Genomic DNA, 12,306 nt, shown 5'->3' on the forward strand with positions numbered 1-12,306 from the left:
AGCAGAGAGTTTACCATCTGATAAAGAACAGTATACGAAATTGAATAAGGCCATGGAATTTATAGCCTGAGTTTACTGATGTTGAGATCAGATTCTGAGTGCTTTCTTTAAAAGTCGTTACTTGTGTTCATTTAACCTTTGAAATTTGGAACAATAGAAAATAGCCGACTTAGATTCTTGTGATGGATTTCCGTTTTGGGGAACATCAGAATAGTGATGATGCTGTTGACTCATTTTAGGAAGATTAATGAATGCAGCAAGAGTAATTTATATGGTGTGTGCAAAATACTCTGCTTTAAAGCTTGAAGTCAGAAAGCTGTTTTGGTTTTCAGCTACTATGTAGTAGCTGTGTGACCTTGGGAGAAGATTTAACCTCTCTTTTCCTCATCTATAACATTGAGTGGATGATACTCCCATTTGTCCCAGAGTTTTGAGAATTATGTGAAATTGCGTACGTTAATGTACTTAAAGCTGTATAAGCATTATTGTCTTTTTTTTTTTTTTTTGGAAGATACACTGTTACTTTTTAATTGTACAAAGGGACCTTCTCTTTATATTTCAGAGCGTTTTTCACCTAAAGCTCAGAACTATCAACTTAGACAATTTTCAGAAGTATTCTGGGAAATTGAAGGAAATGGAATTTTCCCCTTTGATTCTTATGTCTTTAATGAAACTAGTACTCTCTCTTTGTATCCCTATCAGGCAGTCTTTCACCTAACGCTCAGAACTATCAACTTAGACAATTTTTAGAGGTATTCTGGGAAATAGAAGGAATAGAATTTTCCCTCTTGATTCTTGTACCTTTAAAGTAATGAAACTAGTTCCATTATGTCTTCTTGCCTCTTTACTCCTCTGCCACCCTGCTTTCTGATCAGTTAGTTTCAGAAATTGATTGGACTCATTTTCAAAATAACTTATAATGAGCCTATTGTCACGTAATTTTAGGAATCAGAGAGATCATAAAGATCATCTACTTTGGTCCCTCTTACTTTGTAGATGAGACTGATACTGGGAGAAGCCGAGCTACTTGTTTAAGATCCTTTAAGTGGTACAGTGGTCCTCGGTCAAGGCTGTACCTTGGAACCACCTGTAAAGCTTTAAAAAAAAAAAATATGGATGTTCATGCCCCATCCCCAGAAATTATGTTGTAATTGGTCTTTATGAAGCCCCTTCGGGTGTGATACTGAAACGTATCCCACTTTTAAAGTGAATAATTTGCCATTTAACAATTGTATTTAACTCTATTATTGTTGTAGATGTATTTTATTCCTTAGACCTTTTAGGTTAGAGAGTTTTTCTTTTTTAAAAACTCTGTGGGAAATAAGCCCATAAACTGTAATGAGAATCAGAACTTTTCTGATGTTGAAACCTTTATTTTGAATGGATTTATCAAGTCAGCAGGTAAAATTTTTTCTTTTAATCTATGTATGTGTAGCAGCTGGTGGTAAAACAAAGTTTATACCTATTATGCCTAATGATATGCCTTAAGAAGGAGTCTTTTTTGATATAATATTGTAAAGGCATGATCTTTAAGTTTTTGGAAGTATTAATAATTGATATGCATAAAATTTTACCTTGCATTATTTATTCAGATTCTGGATTGTCATTTGTTGTTTAGACTTTTTAGAAAAAATTCTTTCTTTTTCCTGTAGGTGAAGGCACTGAAAGAGAAGATTGAATCTGAAAAGGGGAAAGATGCCTTTCCTGTAGCAGGTCAAAAATTAATTTATGCAGGTATGAATTAAATATTGAAAGTAATAGTCCATCTTGCTTTACAGTGACATTCTTTGGTTTTAGTTATCTTATGAATTGTGTATACAAATTGATTCTGTCAGAAACACATACAGTGTTTGTGTTTGATCGCTTTTAGTCAAATGTTAGTTCCTTTTTACCCAATTATATTTCCATTTATATTTATCTTGGCGGATTAGTTAATGTTTTTCTTTGGGGAAAGTCTAATTGATAAAATTGACATTGGTGATTGTTTTAAACTTCAGTTATGTGTAAGACAAAGGTTATGGGGCTTCAAATAATGTGTCCGTTTTCCCTTAATGTACCAGGCAAAATTCTCAATGATGATACTGCTCTAAAAGAATATAAAATTGACGAAAAAAACTTCGTGGTGGTTATGGTGACAAAAGTAAGTTTGACCCTTGCTCTGTATATCTTTATGCATGTGAGGTTTGTTTTTTGTTTTTTATATAATGATCCCAAGTCAAGCCTTTATACTTTAAGTGAATACAGTTTATGCACATCCATATGGCAGGTACTTAACTGTTATTTAAAGATTTTAACAGTCTGCTTTGGGTCAGCCATAAAATTAATTATTTTATACATTTATAGCTTAAACATAATTTTAAATGAAAAGGTCGATAAAATGTCATGTAAAAATTGTTAAGTTTTGCTGGAGTAGTAAAATTGACAATTATGTAATTAAAAATGTGATTCTTAGTAATTGAATAAATATTTCTTATTTTGTGGTTTTAATAAGGGTGCCTTAAAGAGACTTGGTAAATTATGTACTAGATCTGACTGACTCCTCAGGCAGAAAAGGCTTGTAAACTCCTAATTTCAATGATACTCTGTAGTTGATGGGGTAGATTTTTGGACACTAAAAAAGGAAAATGCAGCTAAAGAAATGACAGAATGATTGTTGTGAGAAAGGTTTTGGTTTGGGGGTGGTTTTTAGGGGAGGAGGGGCGGAAGGAGAGAGAGAATCTTAAACAGGCTCCATGCCTAGCGCAGAGCTAAACGTGGGGCTCAATCTCGGGACCCTGAGATCATGACACATCAAGAGTCGGAAACCTAACCAACTGAGCCACCCAGGTGCCCCTCAAGGAGGTTTCTTAAAGGGAATTTTTTGTGACTTATTGGATTGAAATATATTTGGGATAGTTTACTAAAGGCAAAGTTTTTTTCTAAAGCAGAGGATGAATTTGGGTTCTTTCAGAGAAAGATACATAAGCGTGCAGTGGAGTTAAAACAGGGATGTGGTGGTATTCGTGACATGAATTTTTAGGATTGAGTTGTCATAATCTGAGAAGAACAGTGATACTTGTGACACTGAAATAAGTTTAAATAATTGGAAACCAGTTTATCAAAGACTGAAAGAATAAATGTGAGGATTTTTTTAAAGTTTAAGGTAATATATGCTGTAGAAAATAGTAAGTAAATTTTAATTGCATATTTTTCTCCTGAGAAAAAGCAGCTAAACAGTTTACAGGTGTTGTATTTAAAAGTTTTTAATCCATTAAGAACCATACTGATTTTGTTATATTAAAGAACTTACTCATTAAGTGTTAAACTTTACATAGAGAGGAACAGAATCATGTGAGGAAACTTTGTCTCAGTCTAGTATTTTTAATTGTGATAAAATATACATAATACAAAATTTACCAGTTTAACCATTTTTAATTATACGGTTTGGTGGCATCAAGTTCATTCACGTTATACAACCATCATTACCATCTGTCTCTAGAACTCTGTACCCACTGAATAGTAACTCCCATTTCCCCTGATCCCAGCCTCTGGTAACCACTGTTCTACTTTTTATGAGTTTAACTACTCTACGCACCTCATATAAGTGGAATCATACAGTGTTTTCCTTGTGTGACTGGCTTATTTCCCTTAGCATAATGTCTTCCAGGTTCATCCAGGTTTGTAGCTACGTGCCAGAATTTGTGTCCTTTTAGGGCTGAATAATATTCCATTGTCTCATTTAGTATTATCATGTATAGTGCATAATGGAAAATGTGGTGGTCACATGTTTGGATAGGTATGTTATTGGTCTTATTTCCTTTAGTATTATAATAACCTTGATTATTTAGAACATAACTAAGAATTAAGAAGGATAGGTCTCAGAATAGATACATGCATTTGAAGAATAGCTACTCAGAGCCAAGCCTTTTTAAATTGTACATAGGATTCTAATGATATTTGTGATTATTTTATTTTCAGGTTAATAATAGAAGCCAGCTATTAGAAGGGGAAGAAATAGGCATCATGGAAGAAATGAGAAATGACCTTATTATAAAGAAGAGATAGGAAAAAGCTATTTAGATCAAAATAAGCAGAAAAACTTCCAATAAGCGGATGGGTTTGATACCATTTAGAATGAAGCTTAAATAGCTCTGTGGCAACAAAGACCTTGAGGGTGTGGAATGTGGCTGTTTATATTGATCACAAATAATCTTAAGGGAAATGATAAATGAGTGTAGTAATGCATTTAAATTTCACTTCATCTAGATTGGAGTTGTAGAACATTAAAAATTTGCAGAGTTTGGGTATTTTAAAAAGTTACCGGGCTAAACGCAAGACTCTTAGAATAAAGAAAGGAGGGAATGAACGCTGCTAGTATTTTTAAGTCCCCTGCCTTACCTTGCACAGCCACTCTTTCTCCAGTGTGCTGTACACTAGCTCAGATCAAATGAGAAAGTTATTTTGGTGATGCTTTCAAATGACAATAAATACTTAAAAGTTATAACCAAGGAACTTAAAGTGTAATGTTTGGGGGTGGTTTTTTTTTTTTCTCCAGTACACATTCTGTATATTTCTGAATAGCGGCTGCTTTTGCTTTTTCATAGACTGAAACTATTAGCTAAAGCTAATTAAGGTTGATAGTTAATATATATATGCTGTCATTGGCTTTGAAAGAGTAATAAATAGTAATTCAGATGGCTAATATTGATCACTTTCTGTGTTACTTTGTGAAATTATTTTCAAGTTACAAGTTTGTATTAGTGTTATGTTTGTAGTCTCCTGTAATGATACAGTCTGTTTAGATATCAGGTAATGTAGTATTTTATCATAATCCATTGTTTTACTTTTTTAATGTGTTTAGCCCAAAGCAGTGACAACACCAGCACCAGCTACAACTCAGCAGTCAAATCCTGCCACCACTACCACAGTTAGCTCCTCCACAGCTCCAGCTGTGGCTCAGGCCCCAGCCCCTGCTCCCGCTCTGGCTCCCACTCCTTCCCCTGCATCCGTCACTCCAGCACCAACGACAGCATCTTCTGAACCTGCACCTGCTAGTGCAACGCAACCAGAGAAGCCTGCAGAAAAGCCAGCAGAGACACCAGTGGCTACAAGTCCAACAGCAACTGACAGGTAAGACCCGCAGCCTAGGAAGTCATATTTCAACACAAGTTCATGACAAGAACTTCATGTGCGATTTTATCTTGATGATTGTTTTGATCACACTTTGTTTCTGCTACATTAAACATTTTCTAAACGTTGCAATGTGACTAAAACAGCATGTTTGTGCCTGTTTAAATTTTCATAATCCAGATTTGTATACTCTGCATTTTTCCCCCCAGGGGGAAGGGAGAGAGGGTGAAAGTCATTATTCATTTTGTGTAGAAAGATTAAGAAATACAAATGACCTATAAGAATTATAAAAATAACTTGATATTTTATTACAGTTTGACATATTATAAATAACCTGACCTTGCCCCCAATCATTATTTGTATTTGATCTATATTCTTTTCTGGTCATGGTCATTTATGTTGTAAACATCCTTCCATGCCACTAAGTATTTCCAGTTGCTGCATAGCGTTGTGTTTGGACCTAACATTTGTTGGCACTTAACCTTAGAAAAGTAACATCTTTGGGTATTTTCCTCATCTGTACAATGTGGATGACAGTAGGACCTATGTCCTAGACTTGTTATAAGGATTGAATGAAATAATGAGTGTAAGAGCTGTGAGACAGCACGTGTTCACAGCCAAGTTAAGGGTCAGCTGCTGTGCCCTGTTAACCAGCCACCTTTTGTTGAACATATGGATTGTTTGAATTTTCCATTGTTTTATCTATATCTTTGTAGAATTTCAAGTTTTAACAGAGTAGATCTTTAAAACAAAAGAAAAGGTGCGGAATATTTGGGGAGCAAGAAATAATTTCTTGTGGGAAGTTGGCAGGATTATTGAGTAGTTTATGACAAAAGTTTTTTTTCCCCAGTGATAAATGAGATAACCAAAACAAGTGTTTTGGTTCTCTTGGCTGGACTCGTATAGGGGATTTCTCCTTTATCTGAGAACATGGGTTGTATTAAGTCCAGTGTGCACTGGCACTGGAGCTATTTGTATTTTGTGATTTTAGTACAACTTGGGACCTCAGTGGCAATAGTTAGAGTCCTTGGAATCAGAACCAAATGGAATAGAGATCGATACAGGAATTGGAAATACTTACTGATAGGAAAGCATGTTTGTGATAAATACAACAGTGATTTGAAAAAATTGAGTTATGATCCTTTATTTTAGTGTTTTGTCTTTATGTCTGGTTACTGTGTCTGACCCAGTCCACAGTGTTTTGAGGGGTTTGAGTCATCTGATTAATTAATTGCTCACTTAGCACCTCTTTCCAGGGAATTGATTCCCTACAAGGAGAGCATAGGCTCAGATAATAAAATATTTCCCCTATGCCTGGTTGCCTAACTTGATGCTTCTCCCATGTATATTTAGAAATGCATTCAACACTCTTACCTAGTGGAAAACAACCCAGACTCAGGTTAAGCTGTTCTATCAAAAGGTTGTTTGTCGATTCTGTGTATGGGAGGGAACTTAACAAATTTAACACATTGGTCTCCCTGATCATTTAAACATTGTAACTGTAATTAAATATTGTCTTCATTCAGTGCAGTAATATATCTTATTTTTTATATGTTTTCAGCTCTTTGAAAGGTCATAGTGAGAGAATTTCAGAATTGATCAGTACATTTTAATGTGCTAATATCATCTATCCAGATTTCTTTATTATCTCTTTTTAAAATTTCTTCCTGGGGTTACAGTTTCATTTACCCATTCTCAAGAGTCAGTATTACATTTTCAGGCCTACAGAAATTGCATAAATCAGTAGATGTTAAGTGATAGAGCAGATGCTAGAGTTACTTACTTGGTTGGGCCTTATACACCAACTGTTTATTCTTATTTCCCCGGATTATCACCTTAGAGAAGGATAACACGGGAAAGGAAGGATGAGAGAAGCTCAGAAAACTGGCTGCTTAAATGTGCCTTAGTCCTTTCATCTGTATTGTAAAACATGGAGTGTCCTGTAAAGCACAAAACTTAGATAATTATCAGGAGACATGTTGGTATGAATTTGAGGGACATCAGAAAGTTTATTCATCAACACTGGCCTGACATTTCATTAATAGGCATTTGTGTCTTTAGGCCAGTTTTGTTCTTTAAAAACCACCAATTACAATGCAAATTCTACTTGTTTATCTCTAGCTTACAGAAACTGCGCATGTGCACAAAAACTACGTTATTTATAGCGAAAGGCAAATTGGAACCAACCTAAATACATTAGTACGGGAATGACTTGACCTGTAATTTATTCATATTGGAGAGTATTGCTACCCAAAATGGTAGTAGGCAGCATCAGCATCACTGGGAGTTTGTTTATAATTAAACCCTTGACCTAAATCAGAATTATCTGGGGGCGGATCCCAGAAGTCTCTATTTTAACCAGCTCTCCTGGTAAATTCTTGGGCTTCCTAAAGTTTGAGAAGCCCTAATGTCCAGTATTACCGGCCAGTTAAAGTACGTAGTATGTATCATGTTAAGTGAATGTGGTTTCAAGGCTTTGTTATCAAGTCAGAAAAACAGATTACAAAATAATATGGGCAATAACCATAAACCAAACAAAAGCTACAAAACAGCATCGTATGTTATCTATTCTATGGCTGTGTATTGTGTAGAAGAACAGTAGCAGCGGGACAGCACACTAACTGATAAGTAGTTTCCTCTGCAGATAGGGAAGAAGTGGTGAGGTGGAATCAAGGTTGAAGAACGGTGGTTCAGCCATACTTCACTCTTATCTGAGATATGTAAAAGGAAATATTAAAACAGTGTGCAAAACAGCACAGACTGTTCTATAAGAGAACTGGAATGAAGATTAATCCTGCCAGGTAGTGATTGCAGTAATTTACAATGGCTCTCACTAGAAAGACTGCTTAGGTAAATAGATGATAGTCTAGAAACAGACCAGAATACATACCAGGGACTTAACATAAGATAAAGATGTAATTTCAAAACACCATGGGGGAGATGCTGTTGGGATTAATTGCCTAGCCAGATGGAAGGGGGAAAATGGGTCACATACCTTATATTCATAAAAATAAATTCTAGATAGATAAAAAATCAGCATAAAAGGAAACCATAAACTAGAGAACGTGGGAAAAATAAAGATAATCTTAAAAAAAGTCGTAAAAGGAACAATTAATAAATTTCACTACAGAAAGAATTTGAAAGTTGAGAATCAAACTAGAAATACCCTATGAAGAGCTTGATTTCATCAATTAAGTGGAATACTATGTGTCTCTGGGGAAAATTTGGGGTCATTGTGGTTATGCTGACATGAGATAATTAAGTTAAATAAAAAACACCCAAAGGCAAGACACAAGTCATTGTTACATAGAAACAGGTAGTAGTGATTATTCCCTGGATAGGGGTCTTGGGCAGGAGAATTATTTTTTCTATATATAATTCTTTTCAAAATTTTGCCTCTGTGTAAGTTAGCTTAACTATCTAGTTAATGAAGGTAATTTAAAAATTACACCAGAAAATTAGTTTAATCATATTGGATGTGATGATGCCAGGCTCTTTGCTAAATACTTATCTAACAGTAACCCTACATGCAACACTTTGGGATACATGGATATTACTATTGACTTGAGGATTAGAAAATAATTTATGAATTCAAACTCAGATATTTCCCTTGCTCTTGCTATACTACAGGTGGGGGTGTTGAGGAAAGGGGAGAGAGGGAATCTTAAGCAGGCTTCACACTCAGTGCGGAGCCTGACGTGGGGCTCGATCTCATGACCCTGAGATCATAACCTGAGCCGAAATCAAGAGTTGGATGCTTAACTGACTGAGACATCCAGGCGCCCCTACTGTGTTTTATTTTTGAAATTGGGACAGAGGTATAAGTGTGTGTTGTGTTGTATGTATGCTTTAATCTAAACTGCTGACTGCTACCTTTACTACTTTGTAAGCTTCAACTTATTTTCCTTTGGCCTGCTCTTTGTGGTCTTTCATGATCTTGTTTTTGTCTACTTTGTTTTCTAGACTCATCATCTGCAGTTGCCCAACAGAAACTTAGTCCTTTTAAACTGGTTAACTTCTGGTTACAGCCTGGATTTTATTACACCTCTCCGTTTTTTGCTTTTGCTGTGTTCCTTGACTTGAATGCCTTCTTTCAGCTCCTGTATGGAAAACTTATCTATAAGACCTAACTGAAATTCTGTTTTGTAAAGATTTCCCAGGCCTTTCCAGCCTAATGTGGTTTCTACTTTGGCTGTTTATTGTGTACAGGATTCCCCCACTATTTGAAAGTAGAGCATTCCTTTGAAACCTTCTGTAAGCTGAAGCAGCATAAAGCAAAGAAGCAGTTACCATAAATTTATGTGGAAAAAGTTTTGTTCATTCCCAGACCCATAAAATAATCTCTCAGGCTTTTCTGATCCCTTAGAACACACCTTGGTAATGGAGGCACAAAATAAATTTAGATGAAGCGCAGATGCTCACAGACACAGCTCAGAGTTATGGCGGCTTGATGCTGAGTGTAGTTCTGGGGAAGGAGTTTGGGGGTCGCTCTTGTTTCTCAGGGTGTGTTCCTGTGTAAAGGTTTTCTGCAAAACAGACGAAACACTATTTTCACTTTTCTCGTAAAAGGATAAAACCTCTTCAGAGAAAAATTCTCTTCAGATTTCTCCTAGTTAGTGAAAACGGGTACTGATGTAGATCTTTTGAAAAAGCAAAATGTGGTGGAATGTGAACTTTGGAAAAGTGGGGGATACTTGTATTGTTTGGTGTTTCTTCTGTTGTGACTTGACTACAAATTATTTAACTTAATATGAATTCTTTTAGGGAAATAGTTGTGCATTATCTTTTTTGTATTCCTTAAATGGCAAACATTCTGTTCAGTTGTTATTTTATATCTTTGGACATTTAAAGTGATGCACTTGCAGAACAGTATGAATATTGAGATTGAAAATTCTTCCCAAGCCATAAATGTTATGGGTAAAGCTTTGGGATTTAATGTAGAAGATGGTTTCAACACTGTAGCCAGACTTTCACATTTATTTAAAATCAAATAACCTCTTTACAAATTGGACAGTTACTAAATTATAATGTCAGTTTTCTATACTTTCTGATGTACGATTTTCTAAAAACCTTTTGCAGTACATCAGGAGATTCTTCTCGGTCAAACCTTTTTGAAGATGCTACAAGTGCACTTGGTAAGTATCTGCATTGTAAATAATTTTCTAAGAGATAGGGAAGAGGTTCAAATTTCATTTTCATGGTTGCTCATAATCAAGCTGTTAAATGATTTAGGTAATTATTCGATTAATGTTACTAAAGACTTTGTGAATTAATGTGTTATATATTGAATCCTTTAAATTGTACTATTATTAGAGTTAAGCATATTCTTTTAGTTAAAGGAGATAATTTTTCATCTCCCAAATGTGAATTTTAAATGAGGTCTTAACAAAGTTTGAACTGTGTACAGGTTTATTACAGAATGTTGGTAAAACAGGTATAAAATGTTAATAAATCTGTCCCACACTTCATCTTTATTCCAGTTTGAAGCTCTGTCAGGTCCCATCTCTGTCTTGCTGCTTATATGGTACTTGCAGTGTGTACCTTTCTGTCCCAGCTTTAACTATTGGATAACGCTTTTTAATCTCCCCTTTACACTTAGTCTGTCAAAATCAGTTTTGTTTTTTCCCCTGTTTTCCCATTGTGACACCTCTAGTACGTTTCCTACTGTGCCTGCTAATTGTTGGTCTCTTGGCTGGCAACCCCATTCCTCTCCTTTGTGTTCTGTTCTCTATTACTAGTAATGGTAGGGAGGTAGAAGACTGGGAACAGCAGCTTCAGTGGTATGGGCTTCTGGATTCTTTGCTTGGTTGCTGCAGCAGCAGGGTTCCAACAGCAGTAGCACCTCATACGATCTGGGGTTTGGCCTCTGACCTAATTGGACTTGAATTCCACGATCCTTTCTTTGCCATGGAAATGTCATCTTGGTTGTCGATAGCATGTAGGGGCAATTCTAAGTAATCAACCTAAGGTCACCCGGATGTACCACACCCACATTTACATCTTTTACATTTACTGTTTTCTGGGACTAGTCTGCTACCAAATGAGTATGAGTTAGTGTCTGTCAACAAAACAGAAATCCCTTTCAAACAGAGAAAGCCTTAATTCTAGGAAGTTGTTACGAAAATACTGGAAGGACTGGAAGAGGTGACCCAGAAATCGGTCAGGAGCTCTAGCTCCTGCTACTGCACCTCCCCCTCTGAAGGCAGTGTCGTATCTTTACATCTTCTGTCACCCTGCACAGCTTGGGTCATGGGACCCCTTTATGTTGATACCCAGTCTTTATGTTGATACCCTGCTGCTTTAAACTTGGCTTCTTTGGCTTGTGACACTACTCTTTTCTTGGTCCATGCCCCTTGACTATTCCTTTGCAGGCCTTCTAGTTAACTCTTTTTATTTTACCTGACCCTTAAACGTATGGATCTTCTGTGGTTCTAGATCATAGTTCAAAGTTCAGACTATGGGAATGGCAAATACCACCCATATACTAAAAGGATTCCCAAAATTATAACTCAAGTACACATCTCCCTTTGAGCCCCCAGACTCATTCTTTAAGCTGCCAACTGGGAAACCTACAACCTCCATAAACTCTTTAGGTTCCAGATGGAATCCTGTTTTATTCCCCCATCTGATTCTTCTCCTTTGTTCCTCATTGCTTGCATCGTCATCTCTACCAAACATTGGCATCGTCCTTGACCTCCTGCCTTTTGTGGCCCGTTGAGCCCAGGGTCCTGACAACCCTCCTTCCTAACATTTCTGGAATATTTGTTTTCGCTGCCCCTTGACTGCTTTAGTTCACGACCTTACCTTACTGATACTCCTGCATTATTCTCTCCTAACTGGTCAGTGCCCTGTCATAGTGGGCTTTATAAAAGGCAAATCTCATGAGGTCATTGTTAGTTCCTTTCGCAGCTCCTTGTGACCTGGAAGATAAGACCATAACTCATTTTTAATGACAGACATAAGATTCTTCATGACTACTCCACTTTAGCCTCATTAGCTCTCTCTCGTGTTATCCATTGTCTCTAGTTTTCCTATGAGTCATTTGCCATTGTACTATTACGATCTGAAAAGTACCAGACTGCTTATAGGCATTTCTTTTCGAGTTTTATAACTTGATTACTTAGGAGGCTAGCTTGGTGACTACATGGGAAGCTCTGGACTCTGACAGCCTGTGTTAGTCTCTGTACCATGACTTAC

General features: G+C 36.3%; 1 protein-coding gene across 2 annotated transcripts in view; it reads left to right on the forward strand.

The window, feature by feature from the left end:
* The window catches only part of RAD23B (RAD23 homolog B, nucleotide excision repair protein), a 42,852-nt gene that overhangs the window by 15,143 nt on the left and 15,403 nt on the right, over nucleotides 1-12,306 (forward strand). For both annotated transcript variants that reach the window (XM_040631681.1, XM_040631682.1), the window contains exons 2-5: nucleotides 1,653-1,734; nucleotides 2,061-2,140; nucleotides 4,841-5,109; nucleotides 10,189-10,244. In XM_040631681.1, coding sequence (XP_040487615.1) covers nucleotides 1,653-1,734; nucleotides 2,061-2,140; nucleotides 4,841-5,109; nucleotides 10,189-10,244 — 487 coding nt within the window. The remainder of the gene's footprint in view (nucleotides 1-1,652; nucleotides 1,735-2,060; nucleotides 2,141-4,840; nucleotides 5,110-10,188; nucleotides 10,245-12,306) is intronic.

The sequence above is a fragment of the Ursus maritimus genome, unplaced genomic scaffold (assembly GCF_017311325.1).
Source record: "Ursus maritimus isolate PB19 unplaced genomic scaffold, ASM1731132v1 scaffold_17, whole genome shotgun sequence".
In the NCBI taxonomy this organism is placed as follows: Eukaryota; Metazoa; Chordata; class Mammalia; order Carnivora; family Ursidae; genus Ursus; species Ursus maritimus.